Source organism: Xyrauchen texanus, chromosome 13 (assembly GCF_025860055.1).
Source record: "Xyrauchen texanus isolate HMW12.3.18 chromosome 13, RBS_HiC_50CHRs, whole genome shotgun sequence".
NCBI lineage: Eukaryota > Metazoa > Chordata > Actinopteri > Cypriniformes > Catostomidae > Xyrauchen > Xyrauchen texanus.
In genome coordinates, this window is record NC_068288.1 from 32938561 (window position 1) to 32954503 (window position 15943).

The following is a 15943-nucleotide window of genomic DNA, read 5'->3' on the forward strand; positions in this document are numbered from 1 at the left end:
CATATAAACCACTAGAGATTTAATACAAAAGAATATTCATATAAATAAATATTTTATGTAAGTATGTACATACAGTAAACATACCAAAATGTAAAAGTGCATTAGATCTTGTACACATAATACAGTGGACTAAATGTATATTTCTATATCTCATCCTTTTGGGGTCTATGAACTTTCTGTGTTACTCAATGCCGTGTTTCAACAGTGGGGTATTTCAAATCTTCTTTGTTGTGAATAAAACCAGTTTCCCATCCTAATTTGTCAGTCTCGTTTACTGTAACCTGTTAGGATGATTCTCCCCAACGTAAGAGGCAAGTGTTTACTATAATTTTCCTAATAGTTTTTAAGTAAAAGTTTTTAGCATATTCACAACTTGCTTAAATTCTTAGGTGTGATGGAGTAAATTGTGTATATGTAAAGGTTTGTGTCTTTGTCATTTACAATATGAATGAATTCAAGCAATTTAAATAAATCTTTAACCTTAAAGTTCATTAAAAGCATACTGTATGTAAGTCACAACCCATGAGTTTAATGTACTTAAACAATTTGAGTTGTCTCAAAATATATAAGTTCACTCTTAAAATTTGTGCAATCACTTGATATAGTCTTTGCGATGAGTGTACTTTAGTAAAGTTAGGTTAAAACAGCATTTTTTTCATAGTAAATTAAATTGTCATATGAAATCAACAAAAACTGTTGCAGCATGTACAGATGTAATGTTATGAATCAGGGTTAGCTGCTGAACTTTTTTTGTTTTTCAATTCTTGTTTGCCCATATGTATGATTGACGCAACATGCACATTTCGCTTACTTTAATATGGGAAATCCTGTGTTTCACAGTATATTGCAATCACTCTTCTTTCCTCATAGTGCTTGCTGTGGTGTGCTGGATGATGTATGTAAGACTCACAGTGTCTCGGGGTAAGTATTGTTTGACCTGAGAAAGCTACTGCTATACATCAGCAGTAGCACACTAATGGACAATAAGAGTAAGAAAGTGCAATTATTTGACACAGTCCACACAATGTCCATCATATAGAGGGACATATGTAAAAGGACCTCATTCCCTTATAGAAGTACTGTAAATAACTCATCCACTCTTTATATAATATAAAAGAGTGCTACCTAAGTTATTAGGAGTCTTTAAAAGGTTTTTGACTAACATTTTTAATTCTGTCATCTTGTACTCACCCGCATGTCATTCCAAACCCATATGACTTTCTTCTGTAGAACACAACAGGAGACCTTACGCATAATATTGATTACCACAAAAATGTATTTTGAGTTGGACCCTAAAACCCTGAAATGACTATAGAAATGACCATTTAAACAACTTTACAGCTCAAATAATAAACAAGAAGAATTAATGAAAATGCTTTTATACAATTATAAGTTTCACAATTCTGTGTTTAACCCTCCAAAATTTGGCATTCACTTTCATTGTCCCCATTCACTTCCATTGTAAGTACCTCACTGTAACCTCGATTTTTGTTCTTATAAAGAAAATGAGGGGTGAGTCTTGTACTGAATCTGGAACATTCCTTTAAGGTGTCATTACAGGTCAATATAAAATGAAATCCCAGTTCAAAGATCATACATAAGCAGATGCAATTTGCTTTTATTTTAGTATTGCTTAGGGTTTGTTGAATATAATCTATTTCAGACAAACACACATAAACAAAAAACTAATTGAAAAGCCAATGAATGTCCAATGCTTGCTGTCATTAATAAGTGTTGTTCCCTTTCCTTGTTTCTTTCATTTTCTCATTCTGTCTCTCACATCCAGTCTCTATTCCAACCCCTAAACTCTGGTTCTTCTCCAATTTGAATGAAAGTAATATTCAGCTGTACACTAAAGTAAGCCTTGGTTGTCCCGCCCCTTCCGGTGCTCCATATCCTATAACTGTGTCTATAGGCAAGATTGAAAGCCCTTCACAAACCCCAGCGACCACAGAACCATTTGTGACCTCTGAGGTCATCACATATCCGGATAAATATCTGTATTTCAATATCATTGCCCAGCACAGCCAAGAGGGGACTTTAGTGTGCTGGTACAAATCCACTCGCACTGGAGAAATATCTGAATTCAGTAACAATGTTACATTGGTCATATGTAAGTAAGTTTGGTCATGAATATTTGGGTATTTTTAACATATTACATAAAAAAAAAAAAAACTAAAGCTTCACTCTTTCTCTTTTTCTCTCTCCCTCTTCCAGCATCCCTCCCTCCTCCCAAACTGACTTTGGAGCCCAATCTTTTTCGTGTGGGTGGGAATTACACAGTGTTCTGTGATTCAACTGCTGGCCCAGCAACTAACTTCTCAATGAGTCTGTTTTACCGCCCCCTCCCTGTTGCCACTGGCAACAGCTTGACCCTCATTGGTACAGTGAATGTAACAGGTGTGAACCATTATATCTTTTCTACAGTGAGGTATGCAGTCAACCGAGTAGAGTATGTCTGCACTATGGAGATGTTGTACCATGGAAGGCACTTATATTCACCTATGTCCAATTTTGAGGCAGCCATCCCAGGTACAGAGGAGCAATTTATTTCTTTATATGTATATGGATATAAGTGTTTTTAAATGTGCTTTCATTACAACATTTTTAAGTTGAAGTGTGTAATTTCTGTGCCACTAGCACCACTAAAGAGAATTGCAAAAACATTGATTAAACAAAGAGATTTGTTGACACCATTAGTTGAGTCAGTATTGCGAACGATCATGCCACTCAAACAAACAGAGCAATAGTTTTGCAGTGCCACAGAGACATATTTGGGGTTTTTCCACTGCACGGTACAACTCGACTTAACTCGACTCTGCTCGGTTTTTGGTGGTTTTCCACTGTGGATAGTACCTGGTACCTGATAATTTTTTTAGTACCACCTTGGTCGAGGTTCCAAGCGAGCCGAGCCGATACTGTATGTGACTTCAAAATCCTGCAGATCACTGATTGGTCAGGGAGAATCATCACTACCAGCGTCACTGGATTTCCGACACACGACATCAACCCGTTAGTTTTAAAGTTAGAAACAGCGATAGCAGTATCATTTGTTCATGCGACTTTCGAATTGTGAAAAAGGAAATGGCTGTGCGCAAAAGGTGCGAGGTGCAGACGGTCCACTCATTAGCGATGAGCAAAACGGAAAAGTCTCTCAGGAAGTTTATCAGCTGTTGGCTGCACACGGTTACCACCGGACCTACCAACAGTGTAGGGAAAAGTAAAAAACATTTAAGTAACTACAGAACCATCAAGAAAAAGTGGAAGTGGTTCGACCAAATGGACGCTATCTAAACGGTGAGCAATGGGAGGTAGAGTGCCCTGGACTGGCATTGATCCACGATGGAGGATGGTACATTTTGTTATGTTAAATCTATACTCTGCTTGAAAACTTTATTTAGTTGACCAGCTACTGGAAGCTTGCTTCTAATACAACTTGGCCAATTTAACTGTTACACTTGTAAAATCACCATGCAACATCTGCTTTATGCAGCACAATGAGATAGTAGCTAACAGCTAGCGGTCGTGTTATTGTTTTCGTCAGTTTGTGTCATGTTTAAGATAATGTCACAGCAGTAGAGGCGGCGCAACTATGACAATCAGCCTATAATCACACCCACGTTGTGGCACGAAACTGCAATGGAAATGCAAGCTCAGAAAAGTAAAGTGAGTAGAGTTGAGGTGAGTCGAACCATAACGTGCAGTGGAAAAGTGTCAATTGTATACAGTTTTTGAACTTGTTGAACTTTTTGGAAAAAGTTACACACTTCAGCTTTTAAGTTTCCCAGATCAAAACTCTATTGCTTTAAGATTTCCTCAGAAAACTTAATGGAGCTCTTCAAATATTCCTCAGGAGAAATAATAATAATAATAATAATAAAAAACATGACAATTGTTGATATGCAAGAGGATAGAGCTATAAAGTATTACAAATTATCTAAAATGGAGTAACTATTTGCACTAGGTTTAAATAGCACCTGCCACACAGCATGGTTATTTGCACTCCAATAGTGGAAACTATTTTCCACTAGTGGAAACTTTAAAGTTAAAGTTGCTGCAGTGGCTGGATGACCAGGGTTCAATCTCGCCTTTTGTCCCACTTTTTCCCATCCTATTTCCTGTCTCCACCCCTAATATTTCCTTTAATACTGCTTATAATAACAACTAAAAATGAAGATATAGGTTTATTTCCTTACAGTGACTTGGCCACGGTGAAGATTGGATAGTTTAGAGAAAGGTTTGATACAGGTAAATTAACAATGGTTTTACTGTAGTAATATTGTAGTAACCTGTTTTTTTTTTGACAGAATCCACAGTTTGAATGCAGTTAACTATGGTGTTACTACAGTAATAAGGTGTAGACATAGTAACCATGTTTAATTTTGTGGTCACTATGATTTTACCAAAAAACACCATGGTGAAACGGTTTGGGTGATTTTAGTGCAAATTGCCTCTGCCTCATTAAAATATTTAAATTATTAACAATAAATGTGCATTGCATAGCTCAGATAATTAAGACTTGGAAGAAATGGGAGAGAAATAGAGGTCCATTTTGTAATCTCTGACTTTTGCTGGTAGACCTGAATAGTTGGATACTTGTTAAGAAAAGAATCTTCTCAAACATCTGAGAAGCACAAGAATTAAGAAAAATTCTCGATTCGCTCCCCTTTGCATCTTAATGCTGTCTAGGAGAATCCATTTAGAGAGAGGTCTCACTGTGATTTTGCTTTCCACTGGTTTATGTACATTTTTGCAGTGTGTACTGTATGTATATTTTCTCAAGCATGGGGTGTTATGTTCCCTTGTGCTCTTTTAGAAGAGCTTCCAATTCGGCTCTTGACAAATGATCATGAAGCAAGCTGTCTAGGAAATCTGGATATCAACCTCAGAGACAAATGGGTACCTGTTTGTCAGAAGGAAATCAATACAGCAAACGCTTCATCCACCGCTGCTGCTACGGCTGAAGTGGTGTGCAGGGAACTGGGATGTGGGCATGCGCTGGGCTGGAAGAGGGTTCAGGATAACAGACTTCTGAGCACACACACAACTGGGGGGATCAATTGCAGTGGGAGCGAAAGAAAGACCAGAGATTGCCCAATGGATGACGTTCAGTTCTGCAAACAGATAAACACTCTCTCCATACTTTGCTCAGGTGAGATTGAAAAAGACAGAGAGAGAATGAGTATAATTTTGCAGTATTACATCACACTTGACTTCAATGTTACATCCAGAAATTGTCCAATGAAATGACTTGATGACTCTCAGTTTTCTTTCCTGTGTTAACTTATTTCTTATTGGGCGGGATTTATATAAGAGCTTGTCCCATTTAAAAAATATACCAATATTTTTTAATAGACCTTTAGACCTTTGACTAGTTACGTCACAACCTTAAACCACGATTGATACTTGTTATTCATTTGCAGGTGGTAGTATGGGGAGTGACTTTCTCCATCTATAAAGCATTTCTCTGAAAAAAAAAAAAAAAGTCTGTATAGCACAAGATTACTCATCAATGTTTTGGTCCATTTTCCTGGAAGAGAGAGAGAGAGACAGTCAATTTTAATATGATTTGTTTGTTTTTAAACATGTATAAATCAGCTTAAGTTCAATTTGATCTACTTTTAGGATTATCTAAGTATGTGGATGTCCTTAGATGTGGACTAAAAGCCACAAAACTTCTGTTTTCAAGGGCTGTTTAATTTTTCTCATTCCCTATAATGTTGCATATGTTTCTAATAAATGTCTTCCTGTTACTCTACCCTTGTCAGATGTATTGCCACCACCTAAACTCTCAGTGGTTACGTATGACCGTGTCTCCAAGTTGTATGTCACTGACAAACAATCTGTGGAAATCTCCTGTTACTTCGACTCAACTTTTTTGAAATCAGGAGACACTGTAACTCACCCGTTACACACTTGCACTCAAATAATAATAATAAAATAGAATATTATTATTACCATGCAACTAATGATAATTCAAAAGCAGTTTACAGTTGTCCTTTTAACAGCATTTGTTCACTGTTTATAGGGGAGACTTCTCTTGAGACGCAGTGGCATTGTTGAGAGAAGCACTTACATGACTCCAGGAATGACAGTGTCTCTAACACAGTACGCCCCAGTGCCTGAAGGAAAGTATGAGTGTTTATTCAAACTTGATGCAGGAACAGAAAGCATCTCTCCACCCAGCAATTCAGTTTTCATTTACAGTGAGTATTTATAAATTACCAAATTTTCCATGTGTTACAATTGACAATTTTTTTTAATTTTTTTTAAAAAGATTTTTCAATTTGGAGCCATTGGTTCCCTCTGGAATATTTTTTGTGTTTTTAGAATAGGGGGTTGCAATTTAAGAGTAAAATAAGATGTAGCCTAATGTTCATGGCGACTACAAATTAAAGTCATGATTGTGTTTAAAGGAATGTTCCAGGCTCAAAACCAATCAATAGAAAGTATTTGTGCCATAATGTTGATTAACCACAAAAAACTATTTTTTTTCTTTGATTATCCTACCCCGACTTCCCTGTTCATCTCATATTAAAGGCATCTTAATTATCCCGTATTAAAGCAACAAAATACTCAGGGGGGGCAAAACACTTGAGGGAGATGCCCTACAAAATCCCCTTGGTCTGACAGCGAGATGCTCCATATCAGTTTTCCTGACCAACCACTAGGCAGCGCCATGATGATTCTGATTGCCGCTGGATTGTTTTATGGTTCTGGTCTCCATAAGAAACAATGTAAAACTACTGAAACAAGTGATCCAGATGGATCATTTTAAGTGTTATTTGGAGTAAAAAAAATTATCTAGCTCAACTTTTGAGCAGTTGTGCAGTTGCTGGCTGTCATAACAACGAAGTAGGTAATGAAATAAACTACCTGAGCCATCACTTCATGTCATTCAGCCACTCAGGTGAGGCACTGTGTAAAGTTATGATTATCAACACTCTTTACCAATAGGAGTGAAAACAAAGGAGACTTAAAAAATGAACAGTCTTCCATTATTACGAATTCTAGAACACATCTGCATCGTGAAAAAGGTGGATTGAAGCACACAAAATGCTCAAGCCAAGCTTCCCATATTCGTGTGGTGAAAAGTTGGCAACCCTTAACTCTGTTAAAGACCCCTGTATTAAACACTGTAACACCAGTAGATACTGTACCTAATTTTATCATACTAAAATCATCCTAACACGTACATTTTAACATCTTTTGGCTGTACATAACATTTATGGACAGGCCCCCTTTCACTTGCGCTGTAAGTGCCTTACTGTAACCACAATTATCGCTTTTTTATATACATGAATTAAGCAAGATTATATTTGTGGTAATCCACATAATGCCACAAATGTATTGTATTTTATCCTGGCACTTTCCCTAAATGCAGAAGTTGCAGAACTAACACCAGGGGACAGTGATGAGCTGATGGTATTTGAAATCCTCTATTAGCACAGGGGTTGGCAACCAGGCACTTGCACACATCAAAGGGTACTTGAGCACTTACACTTTTTCTTTCTGGAGAGAAAGTGCCCTTTTTTCTGGGGTTCTTTTTTGTACTATGTTGCTGGCGTGCCAGTGATTACCCCTCCGTGTGTCAGTGCTGGCATGCATGCCAAAGGTTGCCGACCCCTGTATTAGCACTATGGTATAGTTAAAGCATTAATAGAAGCTGCTAACTGCTGAAGAAAACCTGCTATATCCTGACTCTTTGGCTATAAGCAGTTTCATCAGCAGAGGCATCAAATGGAATTGCAAGAATTGTTTTTGATTCCAAGCAGGTTTCCCAAACACTCCCCCCATCTTCCACTGCACAAAAATATGAAAATTCTTACATGGTATATACTCACTCTTATGTTGATCCAAATCCCATACGACTTTCATTCTTTCTTTCTGTGGAATGGAAAAGGGAGATGTAAGGGACCAACTGTTTCAATACCCATTCACTTTCACTGTATGACTAAGAGTAGCATCAATATGTAAAGTTAGTAAAGTTTTTTTTCACACCAAAACAGTCATAATTGAGTAATATATTATAATTTTCCACCCTGTCTCTGGCCATCTGTCTAAACACTCAGTTTTGGCCTAAGCACCTTCTTTGAGCTTCAGTGTAAATGCCCACTGTTCTGACATTGCGCAGCCCCTCAAAATCAGCCATTTTTTAAACTAAATCGGTAGAGAATGAACAACTCACAATATTTGAAACGAAACCTCAGGGTTTACACATGACACACATCCAACATATTTTATCCAAATATATTAAACTGTTGACCTCAAGCAAAGCTGTTAACTCACACACCCTATCTACACCGGACGTGAGAGGCATGTCGCATCAAAAGCAATAGAACTCACATAATAAATTATGCTGTCTTCCATGGAAGCATCTACCAAGCTGTCTACCATGGAAACAGGTGTCCCATTCCATTTTGTGCTGATGTTACTACTGCCAATAACAAATGAACGGTTTAGAAATGTTGTGTCAATGCACCCTGTGTAGACAGCCTCAAGCCATTGCAGCATGTCACATCAATGGACATGCATGGTCTAGACAGCGTGTTGACATCATTAACTATCAAACAGTCATGACATCTGAAATATTAATGAATGTAACTGTTTACTTTTTATGAGGTCCAATAGCGTTTTTTCAATATACTTCAATGACACACACACATCCAGTTTCCAGTAGGATCCTGCACTGCGTTGCACATCGCCAGAGCCACATTAAATGTCAAAGACGTCCATCTAGTGTGTGTTAATATACACCAACAATTAAAAATAGCACAGATGGGCAAAAGAACAGTTTGTGAGCAGATTAAGCACAAAACAACAAGAGGCGCAGCAGCTGATGACACCACGTCTTCTATTCAGAGTTTAAACTTGACACTGCTACTTTTAAAAGCCCTTCGAGATACATGACAACAGTCAAAGACGTCTGTGTAGTGCACGCTTACATACAAAAATAATTCTAAATAGTCCAGCTGCTTCCCCATTGTTGTTAGTGAATACTGAGGCCACAGTAGGCCTACAGTATGTCCTCTTCTCTCACTCTTTCTTTACAAACTGAGCCCAAGGGGTCTGGGCTACGTTTGCGATGATGTAAAGTAGACATTGATGTTGTTGCTGTAGAGGCGGTTATGAGTTAAAAAGTACCCGTAGTGACGTAGGGTTGTCGCAGAAGTAGAGAACTGGGCATTTTGGCAGCTTGGTTTCAATAAATGCTATAATTGCTTTGGGGATTACGTTTTGAGTTCGGAAATTTACAGTATGTTTTATAATAGAAAGGCCTCTTAAAGTATATGTCAAAATATCAAGGAAAATTGTATTCCTTGTGACAAAGAAATTAAGTCATAATGGGTGTGGGACAATAATGTAAATTTTTGGGGTGAATTAACCCTTTAAATCTAGGTCTAGCACCTCTTTGTCTACCCAAGACAGTAGAATGAGTCTATCCATACTGTACTGATGTTCGCTCCTGTTTGCCTTTGCAGTATACAATCCTCCGGATCCAGTGCCAATTGTTGCTGGTGTTCTCACAACTGCAGTGGGGGTAGCAATTATGATGTATGTTTGTGTATACAAAACCAGCTCAGAGATGGAGGTCAATACAACTCCAACACATTTTCAAGGCCCAGAGGCAACACAGATTGACACAAAGCCAGAAAGTAGTGTCAACTACTTACCTCAGCATATGTAGCCCAGAGGAATTTAATTTCTGGTTTACAATCTTTGAAACTTTAGCATGGCATGCAAATATATTATAACAACAACCTTATATATTAAATACTATGATGTGAAGGTAAAACTATTTTTACAATAGAATTCAAGAGGTTCAAGAGAATATTTGCACATAAGAATTTTGCTTCATACGGAAAATGTTTTTCAAAACAAGACTAAGTTTATGTAGATTTTAAGGTAGGTAAAACTGCATCTTGAATTAATTTTTTAAAACGTACTTTTGTTATAAAGGAATTAATATGTATTTAATCTATAATGGTTGTAGCAAGGGAAGTCTGCCTTACAAGTTGCTCAACATGCATGATGGTACTGAATTATTGGAAAAGATATTGTCTTGTATCATTATCAACCAGTTTAACTATTAGCTATCTATTTTAGTACCTCAATGTTTATATATTGGATTTCATTCATTTTTTTTCAACTGTTCTACTCCACTTAAATATATATATTTTTTCTATATTTTTCTTTCTATCTTCTTGGTGGTCCCATTGTTTAATTTTGAGCTGTATACTGTACAGCCATTTTTGGTAAAATCCTTTCAAGCAATGAAGGGCAATGCAAGACAAAACTGGTGGTCTCAGTTTATTGTATTCAGTATTACAATTTGGTGTAAAGGCAATCAATACAAAATAAATCTGGTTTAACATAGTCTCTGTTTTGTTTTACAAGGGAAAGACTCAGTTATTACATTTACAGTAATACACTATATAACACAGTAAATTGAGCTCTCTGCTTCCGACTCAGCGAGTACTCAAAGTTTAGGTGGTATAGTCCAAAGAAATGCCATTTTGTCCCTTTTTATGTTGTATCTTCCTGGTATGTGATGTAACTGCATATAAGTAAGCTAACATTAACAGCCATAACATAATGACAAAAGTCATATTAGTCATCTAATTAACAGTTAAAATATACCAAGGGGTTTGTAACAGCACAAAATATTCAATCAGGACTTTTACAGCAAATTCCTGATTCAGTGAAACCATGGTACTGCTGATAAAGAGGCTTGTAAGGGTTTCATTTGCTTCAGTGGTTTCTTTGTGTATATATTTCTGTCAAGTCTCTCTTTCCCCAGAATTATCAGTGCAGAAATAAAACAATTCATTGGATGGGAGAAATATTACCCCATTACATTCTTCCTAGTGTCATTTTAGCAGAGTTGGGTGGATGATTAAAAATGGCACTGACACCACCAGACAAGAGATGTAATTGGTAACTGTACCATCAATGCACAGAATGACCTAAAACATTCCATTTAAGAAATCATGTCCTCATCTTCTCATTAACAGAGGATAGCTGTCAGGCTAGAATATAGCACCATAGTTGGTTTAAGTTGTAAAAGGTTTCAGAGTGATCTAGTTGCAGGTAAGGAAGTTAGGGAGGTGGGTAGGGTGGGGGTGAGGTGGGCATTTTCTCCTTAATAGCGTTTACTGCTGATGGTGGAGATGCTGGATTTGGTGATGGAGCCACTACTGAATCCACCTCCAATACCACCATAGCCGAATCCAGAGCTGCTGCTTCCTGAGTAACCTGCAAGACAAAGAATAACAGTTCAAATATTCATCCAACATGGAATGGAGAAAGAGATGAGTAGAGAGAATAATCCACGGAGATATGACAATTGACTTACTTCCTCCTCCAGAGGACTGCTGCACATGAATGGTGGCTGTAGCTCCACCACTAGACAGTCTGAATAAAGAAGAAAGGAGATCTACTTAATAATATGCTTTAACACTCAGAGGTTTGTAGCTTAGGTTTGAGAGTAAAATCAGGGGAAGTGTCTTAAAACTTTTCCTACCTGCTCTCCTCTCCCTCCAACAGCTTCCTGTAGGTGGCAATTTCAATGTCTAGGGCCAGTTTGACGTTCATGAGCTCCTGGTACTCGCGCACCTGGCGGGCCATGTCCTGTTTGGCTCTTTGGAGGGCTTCTTCGAGGTCCTTGATGCGGAGCTTAGCATCCTTTACTGCAATCTCTCCACGCTCCTCAGCCTCAGCGATCTGAGCCTCAAGGTTGGCACGCTAGTAACACAAAAAAATTTACAAAGTCAGCCTTTTGCAAAAGAAACTGGAGATGTGAAAAAGTAATGTATCAACATTTGGGTCATCATTACCTGGTTCTTGACGGCATCAATCTCGTTCTGCAGTCGGGCAATCATGCGGTTGAGCTCAGCAATCTCAGTCTTGGTTGAGCGGAGGTCCTCACCATATTGACCAGCAGAGGACTGCATCTCTTCGAACTGTAACATATATGCAGATAATTCAGCCCTTGTGTAGCATCTGATGAGATGGGCTTCAATGTCTAGAGAGTGTAATCAATATTAAATGTTAAATAGTTATCAGTATTTGTCTGCTCGACCCACCTTCTGTTTGTACCAGCTCTCAGCCTCGGCACGGCTGCGGTTGGCAATGTCCTCATACTGAGCACGAACTTCAGCTACAATGGAGTCCATGTCAAGATTTCTGCTGTTGTCCATCTCCACAATAACGGAAGTGTCCTTGATCTGAGACTGGAGTTCACGCAGCTCCTGCAAACACAGACCATTCAATCTGTAAATGACCTACGCTTACAAAATAGCAGTACTCATTCATTGGTCAAACACCACAAAATGTAACTTACAGCCTCATAGACTGCCCTAAGGAAGTTGATCTCATCCTGAAGAGCATCAACCTTGGCCTCGAGCTCAACTTTGTTCATGTAGGCGGCATCAACATCCTGAGAGAAATGGGAGGGAGAATGAAGAGGACAATTTATGCCATTGCTTTTTAATAAATAAAACCTCAAAGCTTTGATATTTGATAAAGATATTATGGTTATTACCTTCTTAAGCAGGACAAACTCATTCTCAACAGATGCACGCTTGTTGATCTCAACCTCATACCTGTTGCACAGATGGGAAGATGTCAATAAATCCCTTCTGTTTTTACCACCAATTCAGCTCACCCCAAATGGTTTATCAAAGTTTGCATAGCATCTTCACTTACTTGTTCTTAAAGTCCTCAACCAGGCCCTGCATGTTCTTCAACTCTGATTCCAGCTTCGTCTTCTCGTTACCCAGGCCATCAAGCTGTCTGCGTAGGTTAGCAATGTAGGCCTCAAACATGGAGTCGATGTTGGAACGGGTGGTGGTCTGTTCCTGGAGGAGACTCCATTTGGTCTCCAGCATCTTGTTCTGCTGCTCCAGGAAACGCACCTGCGGACAGAGAAAAAGTAATCAGTTTTATTCCTCTGATAAATGTATTTTTTTTTACACTTACTATTAAACAAATTTGAGAAACATTGCATTTTAATAAACAAGTACATTGTTTCAGTGAATTGACTGAATGAATATGTGGATTGATGGATTTGTCTGGCTTGTATGACTCTTTTGTAGTTCAGGCTCTTTAAGTCTCTTTGTACATGCTCTCTTCGAGCAATGTTAAGTGAATACAAATGGTCATGAGTCATTTTTGCAAGCATTTGTCTGCAGGGTGGAGTGAGCGAAGGGGAGGGATAGGTGAAAGTGGACTCGCTGGGTTGGCAGAGCCACGCACAAGCTATGAACTCCTAGAAAATAAAAGATGGAATCTTTATCTTCCAGTAATGGCCTCGCCCAAACCTGTATTGCTCCATCGGTTAAACTGAGCCGTAACATCACAGAAACAAGACATACCTGCCTTGTGTGGTCGTTGGATATAAGCCAGATCTTCCAGCACATGCCCAGCTACTAATCTACTAAACACTATTTTTATTTTTTTTGCTAAGATACCTGCATAATGAATGTATTAGTCCTTTTCTCTTAAGTGCTATCTTGATTTAAGTATGTTACATGAACAATGATGAACTGAAAAGACTTAAACCTCAGAAAATGTTTCATAGATTTATAGACCTAGTCTTTGACCTTTAACCTGCTGACAGTGAATAGAAATTATAAAGCAGAGTATACATTTGGAGTGTCTAGCCTCTACAGTAGAGATGACTTATTCTGGTCACACACGTTTTACTACACAGACACAAAAAAATAAAGGTGATTGAGTGTGAGTATGTGTGTATGCAGACTGCATGCCTTTTAGGGTGTGTACTGTCCACATTTGCTCAGAGAGTTATGAAGCATTTGTTTGTTACCAAATATGTGTGTAACAGACACACAGTTGGCTTAAGCTCTGATGAAAAAAAATTAATCCACACTTACACAAAAAAGTTGATATGTTCTAAAATATAAAAATACACACAGCGGGGGGCCTGGGTAGCACAGCAAGTAAAGACGCAGACTACCACCCTTGGAGTCAGGATTTAGAATCCAGGGCGTGCTGAGTGACTCCACCCATTTCTCCTAAGCAACCAAGTTGTCCCTGTTGCTAGGGAGGGTAGAGTCACATGGGGTAAACTCTTCGCGGTCACTATAATGTTGTTCACTCTCGGTGGGGCGCGTGGTGAGTTGTTCATGGATGCTGTGGAGAATAGCGTGAAGCCTATCAGAGGCATCTGAGATTCGTCCTCCACCACCCGGATTGAGGAAAGTCACTACACCACCATGAGGACTTAGAGAGTATTGGGAATTCCAAATTGGGGAGAAAAGGGGGAGAAAATAATAATAATATAAAAATTAAATAATCAATGCACAGTGTCTAGTGGATATAGGGGATAGGCTAATATGAAAGAACAGAATGACAATATTTATTTCAAATAAACCATTGTTTTTTTAGTGGTATAAAATGTCTAGAATTTGGACTGCACAACACTGCTTTCTTGTAGAACTCCTTAAATGTGTGTATGTATAATTAAGACTCGGTATAAGAATAACTAGGTTTTCCCCTAAACTCCACCCAAATTAGGATAGTCTTTGTCATGAGGTCTTTTAAGGGCTTTTTTTTTTTTACCAGCCAAAGCAATACTATTTCAGAGATCCTGTTTTAATGTAAGTATTCCATCTGAGGAATTTAGATGAAAAAGGTTAAATGACAGTATTAAAGCTGATATGCTTGACCTCTATACGTCTACTGCCTAGTTAGCAATGATAGTATGGCAGTGGGCTCTGATGTAAGTGGATGAAATGAAACTTTACACTACAGAGTTCATCTCATCCTTGTCTTTACTACGAAAAAGCTTATCTTGCTAATATTCCAAAGAAATGTTGTTGTGCAAGACTAGACACACTGTATTTCACTCTCTGATTTTATAGCTTCAAGCACTATTGCAGTGTGAAGAAATAACTTCAGGCATTCAGAGTGTAGAATGATTGCTTCAAAGGTCGTAGTTTGTATAATAAAAGTAGAATTCTGCATTTGTGTTTGAGAATTTGAATGCACCGACCAAGATTAGACTGACATGTGCAGAGCAATCCTATTATATATATTTGCATAGTATGTTAATTACACAGTTAATTTAAAAGAGAATAGATATAGAATAGAATACTCACTTTGTCAATAAAGGATGCAAAACGGTTGTTGAGGCCCTTGATCTGATCCTTTTCCTGAGTGCGGACAGCTTGAATTGAGGGGTCAATTTTCAAGTCGAGGGGGGCCAAGAGGCTCTGGTTCACGGTGACAGCTGTAATGGGCGCTTGGACGAAGCCCATGCCTCCACCAAATCCTCCACCAAATCCTCCACCAAGACCTCCACCCATGCTGCTGCTGCTGAAGTTGTAGCTACTGCCTGCACTCCCAAACCCTGAACCAAAACCAGCTGCGGCTCCCACACCAGATCGCCTGATGCTGGTCACACTGCTGACCCTGCTGGAGCCAGCGGGAGCGGCATAGGCTGACTGACTGGAGTAGCTCTTCCTGATGGAACCACCGCTGCTGCCACCACCGATGCTGTAGCTGATAGACCTGGTGCTTGTCATGGTGAAATCTGGTCTTGAAGTTGCTGTAAAGGAGGTAAGAGAGTACTCTCTGAGAGAGGAGTGGAGTGGAGGAGGTTTGCTCACAAAGGAGAGTCAAAGTCCCTCTGCTTATCTCTCTGCTGCTGGCCAACCTTTTTTATGTGCACATGGATTGGGTGGGGGTGGGGTGGGGGGGCGGAGCTGTCTGCTCACACATAGATAGACTCTCACACACCCTACCTGTTAGACAGGTGCAGAGAGAAAGTGGCAAGACAAATGGTCATGCCCAGCCTCAGGCTTTGCCTCAGGATGAATGAGAAAATGAGAGAAGGAGAGGCAAAGACTTGAGGACAGATATCCCAGTTGACATTTTCTGTCGAAATAGACAGTGTAGCTGTCACAGTTTGCCAGAGGGA

At 38.9% G+C, this 15943-nt stretch overlaps 2 protein-coding genes across 2 annotated transcripts; one reads left to right on the top strand and one right to left on the bottom strand.

The window, feature by feature from the left end:
* Nucleotides 1-266: 266 nt before the first annotated feature.
* si:dkey-195m11.11 (uncharacterized) lies at nt 267-10089 on the top strand. Its single transcript, XM_052140320.1, has 8 exons — nt 267-311; nt 871-921; nt 1787-2113; nt 2218-2532; nt 4817-5152; nt 5769-5896; nt 6029-6206; nt 9483-10089. The coding sequence occupies exons 1-8, from the start codon at nt 290-292 to the stop codon at nt 9686-9688; spliced, it is 1563 nt and encodes a 520-aa protein (XP_051996280.1). The 5' UTR covers nt 267-289; the 3' UTR covers nt 9689-10089.
* A 203-nt stretch (nt 10090-10292) lies between these two features.
* On the bottom strand, nt 10293-15647 carry LOC127653594 (keratin, type II cytoskeletal 8-like). The gene is made up of 9 exons (XM_052140321.1): nt 15123-15647; nt 12709-12917; nt 12545-12605; nt 12344-12439; nt 12087-12251; nt 11838-11963; nt 11525-11745; nt 11357-11415; nt 10293-11256 (listed from the first exon to the last, which is right to left on the bottom strand). The coding sequence occupies exons 1-9, from the start codon at nt 15546-15548 to the stop codon at nt 11144-11146; spliced, it is 1476 nt and encodes a 491-aa protein (XP_051996281.1). The 5' UTR covers nt 15549-15647; the 3' UTR covers nt 10293-11143.
* Between the last annotated feature and the right edge of the window lie 296 nt (nt 15648-15943).